Below are 7,585 nucleotides of genomic sequence, written 5' to 3' on the forward strand. Positions count from 1 at the left end.
TGTAGTCTAATTCAGTCTCAATTTCAGTTTAAGGTTATTTTTTTCTTCAGGTCCATGTTCTTTGTGTCATTGGGATTCAAACATTACTAAAAACTACATTTTTTTATTTCAAAGACATCAATAAAAAGTTCAGTTTATACATTATGTTACAGGATGTCATATAAAAATCTCAATTTTTTTATCTAAAACTACTTGGCAGTGGTTCTTATTAAGTTTCCTTCTTGTAATGTAGCTGCTCCTGCAAAGGTGGTATAGTGTTCACAGTTTAATAAAACAACCAAGGTAGCATTGTTGGACAGATGCATTCTCCATGTACGTGTGTGTAGTTGTTTATGTCTGTGTATCTCTGTAGCCTATTTAATTTTTGTATTTTTTTGCTGCATTCTACAGGATGGTAAAGACTACGTTGTCCTTCCTTTGTCAGTATCGCTGAATATGGAAGAGGATTCGGGTCTCTCTCTCCCAACTTCACCTGCTTCCTGTAGGGAGGAAGAGGAAGTCTGTGATCCCAAATTCCATTATGACAACACAGCAGGAATTAGGTATTTTATATGGTGGACATCCTACTGGGGCCTCTGGGCAGGTTTTGTTCAAGCTGTGGGGGCAGGGGAAATGAAAGGAAGAGACTTCAGCTGCCTGGTCCATATTTAACCTCCTCTATAGTGATAAGAAGGAATCTGTAGAGGTTTTGTAGGCAAAAAGTAGTTTCTTATCTCTCAAAATGCTAGTGATTTTTGTAAAATTTTTTTTTTGCTACCCTTTCAAGATTTTGTATTCTCTCAAGAAACCCCACAAGAGTATTTGTTGTTTAGTTTTTAAGAACAAGAATGAATACAAAGTTTTACTGATCCAAATCAGTTGTGTTCACATTCTTGTATTGCAGCTCCCTAAGATATTAATGGTAATAAATCTGTCATTAATAACCTCTCTGCCATTTCCCCTCCTAGACTGAAATGTTGGTAAATACGTCATGAATTGATAGCAAGGGGAATGTGACCTAAATAGTGTTGTCACTGTTTTTTGTCCACTGCTTGCTTCTGGTGGGCTGCTGGGCCATCTACGATGGACCAATAGTGGTAGATGCTGTTGGGTATTGTGGCAGAGGTAACTTCCCCGGTAAGGAGTTTGTACTAATGTACTTAAGCAGGACTTATGTTGGACCTTGTGAGGACCTCAAGGATGGGGTGTAAGGGAGAAAGGTATTTTCTCATCTAGTGCTGCCTAAGATCAAATTCAGCCACTTAGATGCTGGGAGCCCTGTGTTGCTTGCTGCAATCTCAGAAGAAGGAGAAAGATAGAAGGAGATGGATCCAACCATCAGGGCAGAGATGGACTCTATTGGCAGGTTTCACATGGTTTCCACAAAGTGGAGCCCTCTCCCTCGCTGCTTGTATTATATCCACCAAAGACAAAATTCCCAGTGATTTTGGGTACTGCAGGATGACATTTTTGTGTGGTCCTGGGAAAGACTAGGTAGGCACAGTGCATTTCACACTTCAGTTGAACTTATGGTCCTAGAGCTGAACTCTCAACCCCATGTTTTAGTAGTGGGGCAGTCCAAAGTATAAATTTAAAAGACAAAAAAGCATGATTTAAACCTGAAAACATCACACTTATTTTCCGCTTCTAATACTTCCTATATGGCTTTTCCCGGTCCCCACTTCCTATTATGAACGGAAGTAAAATCTGTCAACCTTTTAAAGAGACTTTGAACCTCTTCACTTGTCTTACAGTGTGACAGGGTTGCTCGGAGAGGCAAAGTGGGGAGCTTAAGACATGCTTAGGGGCTTTATTCTTCTGTTCTGGTAGCTGAAAATTATTTTGTAGGCATGGATCTTGCTGTACACGTAGTGGAAAAGATTGATCTGTTCGGTAATGTCTTTTTCAATCTTCACAAAAGTACTAACTATGAGGAGAGGCTGATAAATACAATCTCTAAATCAAAGCTGGAGGTTGAAAAGCAAGCACAGGGAAAACACAGAGAATATTAAAGAATATTTAGGTTGCTGAGGTAAATTAAAATCAGCAGGACCTCCTAACTTCTGCTGTATTTGGCTTAGAAAATAGATATGCAATTTCTGAACCTTGAAAGATTGTCATTAAGAGCAGTCAGGTGAGGTAAAGAAGATTTGAGGAAGTGTAAAGATAATGCCTGTTTTTAGAAAGAACAGAAAAGGAGTAGCTCTTAAATCAAGTTAACTTGAATCCTAGGAACAATCCTGGAATAAACAGTCAGATAAATAATGGTGAATGCCTGCAGGAAAATAAAGTAACTAAAAATAGCCAGCATGGATTTGTCAAGAACAAATCAAGTCAAACCAATCTAAGTTTCATTTTTAGGGGGAATAATTGTTCTGGTGGATAGCAGGGAAGATGGATTTTGATTTTCTGTAGGGCATTTTTGGCCCTTTTTTAATGGGACAGTCTATTACAAAATGCAAACACGTGTCAGGAAATACTGTCAGGACGTCAGCTGAGCCCCCACTGCCACCGGGCAGGAGTCAGATTCCACGTGTGGCCTCTCTCTGCCTGCACACTATTTCTGGTCCTGTTTGCACAGTAGCTTGGCTTAACCAGGAGGCTCTCATTTATTGTAGCCCATGTAGGCTGACTTTTGTCTGGGCTGAGCAGAGGCAAGACTCCCATACCTGGGAGGTTGTTCAGCAGATCAAGAGGCTGGGATTCCCAGTCCTCACCACCCTGGTAACTGTAGTCCTGGCCATGCAGTTCTGTGCCTGTGTGGGCAATTAAACGCAAGCACACAGGAAGCTTTCAGACTAAGGCAGCAAGTTGTAGAATGAACTTCTCATCATTCAAGGTCAGGTTGTCCAGGAGGGTAAGTGGACTAGATTGTCCATTAGATGTTCTTGGTCCTGGCGTTGTTGGGTGGAAAGTGGATTAGCTACCATTGCAGAGTAACAGGAGCAGAAGACATGGTCAGTGCAGAGATCTTGAAAGAACTGGTTTTGTTAAGTCTAGGAAGAGAAAATGGAGAGGGAACATAGTAACAGTTTTCAGTATGTGAAAAGTTGCTCAAAAGAGGATGCTAATTAATTATTCTGTGTCCCCAGCAATAGGACAAATTTTATTTGCAGCAAATACTTGGGTTTTATATTTGAAAAACATTCTAAAGTGTGACTGAGCACCTGAGCAGGCTACACAGGGAACTTGTAAAATCCCTACCACTTTAAATAAATGTCTGTTGGAGATAGGCAGGACTCAGCATAGCTAGACTCAAAGCTGGGAAATAGGATGAAAGATGCTCTTAATTGTCTCCAGCTTTGTGCTTCAAGTGGATGCAGGTTTCTCTTCTCACTCCATGGCTTTTTCTTCATTAGCTGTTAGGAACACAAATTTGTCCTGTTTGACTGGGACAACATCCGTTTTACTCCACATCCACTTAGACAGAAAGCTGAGGATGGCTGTTTTGTTTGCTGTGTTAGTACCTCCATGAAAGTCAATTTTATTTTTTTTTCCAATATTTTTTATGGATGTCATCCTGACCAGAGGACTTCTTTTGGAGAAGAGCCTTCAAGAGAGATGTAGCACTCCCTGTCCTGATCCCCACAGTTTAAGGGCAGCAGTCTGCTGTTGTTGTCCTAGGTCCAGCCAGGGGTCTCAGAAGTGCAGTCCAAAGGAAGAGACACATGTCTGCTCCAGGCTCCTCTGTTTATTATACTTCTAAGTGAAGCTTGCAGGAAGTGAAGCCCTCCAGTGTAACTGAGGAAAGGAGCTGTTTTCTCAAAGCCATTTCTTAGAATTTGCTCAGAGATCAAGATTGTCAGGAGCAGAAGGTCAGAAACATGCCACTTTCTAGGCTGTTCCTCCTTTTCAATAAATGGATATTTTGAGGTTTGCATAATATGTTTTGACAAAAGGATTAACTTCTCTGTAGAGAGATAAAAGGATTCTGATATCATTGTGCTGTTTGCAGCCAAGTTGTGGATAGTGGACACAAAACTTTTTTGTTTTGTTTTCTTTTCAGTCAATACCGACAAGGTAGCAAAAGAAAAAGCCGCCCTGTAAGTGTGAAAACGTTTGAAGATGTCCCATTGGTAACCACTGTAAAAGTTGTTCAGGAGGTGAGTTTGTCTGTTGCTTGTATGTCTTTTCCTTCTGTGGATGTCTTTTTTCATGTTTGTTTTTTTTTTTTAATCCCTTTCCATTTAATGCATTTCTAATACCTTTGCAGGAAAATCAGACAGATAGTGGGATGGTTCTTGCGTCTGAAGAGCTGAAGACATTGGAAGAGAGCGATAAACAAGTAAAAATACCCTTTAGGTAAGGCTCAGGCTGCACATAGGATTGAATATGACCTTTTGCTTGCAGTATGTCAGAAGACTGATTGGTTTGTAAAATTTTTTTAGAAGACAAAATGTTTTCTTACTGTATTTTTAAAAACACAAAGAAAAATTGTGCACTTTGTGCCTGGTTATCCACATTTGGTACCAGGAGAGGAGAGGTAATGCAGCTGTTTGGAAGCATCAACCAGCACCACAGAAAGGGCTTGTATTTATCAGCTGCAAAAGCATCAACCACCCCTCGAAGGAACTGAGCCGGTACACACAATTGAACATATTTGTGAGGGCCTGTCTGCAATGACAAAGAGCTCTTTTTTTTTTTTCCTTTTTCTTTTTTTTTTTCTAAAGCTGACTCTTGAGTTTTCAGGATGTACCTGGGTGTATTTTCAGAGCATTGTACAGGGGTTTCATTGTGCAGTTCACAGGAAGCACAGTGGTGTTCATGGAGCTGAAACCTCACGTATGCTCTCTGAGAGCTTCTCAGGAATTATTTTTTCCAGGACAACTTCAGTGCAGACAAAGGTATATTGCAGTTGCGATTGCACCACAGCTGAAATGTGTGAAGCCTCTCGAGGTTTTCTCCATTTCATCTGCAGTTGCAATCTAACTGCTTGTATCGTCATAAAATTAAATATCTTTTTCACGTGTTAGTGAGGTTAGGGCATATAAAAAGGTCTCTCCTTATAATCAAATGCACGTTTAAAAAGGCTTGAAGCCAGTTTTGTGAAGTGCACCATTTTGCTTTGGTCACTGCTGTGATGGAAAGCAGCTGCCGGCAGGAATCGCCCACCTGCCCTCCAGAAGACAGTCTCCACAGCTCGCTCAGTCCTGTTTCTGCTTGTTTTTCGCAGCACGCTGGTGCCCAGCAAGAGTAACGAGTCCGTCATGTCGGAAGCCTCCAACCAGACGAGCGGGTACCAGTCAGGGTACCACTCGGACGACATGGACACCACCGTCTACTCCAGCGAGGAGACTGAACTCTTGTGCGCCCGGGAGGCTTCGCCCCCGCTCTGCCGCGCGCACGGGCTCGCCTACGACGGCACCGTGCCGCTCGCCTCCCCGCCGCTCTAGGGCGAAGCCGGCAGCTCCGGGTCCCCCCGGAATGTGCCTTCCTTGCCTAGGCTGGTGGTGTTCAGGTTTGATGTACAGAAAGACGGCGTCCGTGAGGCTAAGAAAAGACGTTTATTTTTCCTCAAGAGGATGCAGAAGCATCTGGCAGCAAAACTGCCCCATGCCAGCTGCGAGGCGCTTTCCTTGAGGGGTGCCGGCGGCTAAGGGTGCAAAGCCCCGGCTGCCGAGTGTGGGCTGTGCTGACCCAGTGGCAGAGGCAGTGTGGTGGCCTTTGAGACCCCTGTGACATGCCGAGCGTGTGCCTGACGCAGGCAGCAGCACGACATTCAACTTAACTGTTTCTAGTTGTACGAAATAACGGCACAGCCCTGCTCTTTTTTTTTTTTTTTTTTTTTTTTTGTCGTTTTCCCACTTGCGGCTGGACTCCAGGAAGGAAAGAGCATGGCGCTGGCTTCTTGTTTCTCAGAGTTATCCCTTGCTTGCACCTCCACAAACAAAAAAAGAAACCTCCAGCTCAAGGCCCTGGCACTCGCTAATGGCCTGAGACTAAACATAGGCTGGGCTAAATATAGGTGGGGGCAATGGTCTCTGTCCTTGGCAGAGAAAAAAAGTTGCTGTACCAGACCTCATGAGCTGCGTTTGCTTGCAAGACTTGCACGGTGAGGTTGGTTAGTCGGGAGAAGGCAGGGCACCGAGCCAAGTGATGGGACACAGGTGCCGAGGGCATGCCGCACCTCTGGGGACGGCTCTGCTCCCCATCCTCCCTGGCACCCTTGACCTATGCCAGGTGCCTACCAGCTTCTGAGCTAGCCTGAAACAGCTGCAGAAAATACTCCTGCTCTGAATCACCACTGGGGCAGCCTCTACAACAGGTAGAAAAGGCATTGCAATCTACCTTGTGGGGCATCCTAAGGGCACCCTGCCTTCTCATCTCATCCCCTGTCCCTCAGATGTAGGTCTGACTCTTTCACTTTGCAAACTCAAAGTCCGTTTGCAATGGCAGAGATCTCGGTTTATGTAGTCTTGGGAATCCGTGACTGGTTTCATGGCAGCTCCGATCTTCTCTGAGTGGTGAGATTGTGCCTAAATGTTGGACAACTTCTTACCTGTGCTCTTGTAGTCCCAGAGCTCTGTTGATAGACACAATGCAGGCTACAAGATTTTAAAATGGAAAGCTATTTCTACTGAGTTCTTTTTTGTATTTTTATAATTATTTTTTTGTTTGTACTTACTATAATGTCAAATGCTGGGAACCATGAATATAAGGCATATACAGTATTTATAGCCTCTTTATGTAGAAATAAATGTAATATATTAAAATATAAATATATATATTATATAACAGATATTGTACTATTCACATTTTGTATCGGTGTTCTGTAGCATTACAAAGGTCACAAAATTTTTAATAGCTAGAATTTTTCACTTTATTAAAAGGGACTGGAAATTTAGAGGTGGGGGCTATGAGTAGATTTGTTTGCTTTTCTTGCATGTATTTTCTTATATCCTTTCTATTGACAGGGAATTTTATCAAGTGCAACTTATTTCAAGTGCCATTTAATGAATCTATTTATTTATACCATTGTACAGATCTATGAACATTTCTGTGGGTACCTATAGTAAAGAAACTTCAGTAATTTTTACCAGTTGGCAATAAGTGCCTTTAGAGAAATGGTCAGAGGAATAGACTGCTTGTACAGACTGAATCTCCTCTGAAAGAGTTTGTTATGTTCAGTTAGAGAATGGTTGATCTAATTGTATTGTGGCTTTTGCCTGGAGAGTAGCAGTTTCCCTTAAAGCCTTATTCATCTTTTCCCACTTGTACTTCTTCCATCTCACTTCTTATAGCTGAAATGTTGTCCCTGCTCTTGTGTAGCAACATCTTCCTTTATTTTAAATGTGTACTTAAAGCTCCCACCTTTTCCGCTTTTTGTTGTCCACTTTTTGACTTTCTCTTCTGCACTGTGTAGGCCTTCGTTCTCAGTTCAAGGCTGGCCACCGGTGGGGTATCAGGACTCAAAGAATCATAACAGCTTATACTAAAAAAAGTGCAAGGGGGGGGGGGGGGTAAACCACCAACTGCAGACTTTAATTCAACTTGTCTTTATTGCAGTTTGAACTGGGACCTTTGTAGGCTACTGCATAGCGAGAGTACTTGTCTACGAAGTGGGAGATCTCACCAATAAACTCTACTCAGGCTGAATATGGGACTA

At 42.6% G+C, this 7,585-nt stretch overlaps 1 protein-coding gene across 1 annotated transcript in view; it reads left to right on the forward strand.

Annotated features, from left to right (window-relative positions):
- Positions 1-7,378, forward strand: part of KDR (kinase insert domain receptor) — a 33,096-nt gene extending 25,718 nt beyond the window's left edge. The window contains exons 27-30 of the mRNA XM_052780048.1: positions 391-542; positions 3,986-4,082; positions 4,193-4,281; positions 5,153-7,378. Coding sequence (XP_052636008.1) covers positions 391-542; positions 3,986-4,082; positions 4,193-4,281; positions 5,153-5,372 — 558 coding nt within the window. The 3' untranslated portion in view covers positions 5,373-7,378. The remainder of the gene's footprint in view (positions 1-390; positions 543-3,985; positions 4,083-4,192; positions 4,282-5,152) is intronic.
- The last annotated feature ends 207 nt before the right edge of the window (positions 7,379-7,585 follow it).

The sequence above is a fragment of the Harpia harpyja genome, chromosome 2, assembly GCF_026419915.1.
Source record: "Harpia harpyja isolate bHarHar1 chromosome 2, bHarHar1 primary haplotype, whole genome shotgun sequence".
Lineage (NCBI taxonomy): Eukaryota > Metazoa > Chordata > Aves > Accipitriformes > Accipitridae > Harpia > Harpia harpyja.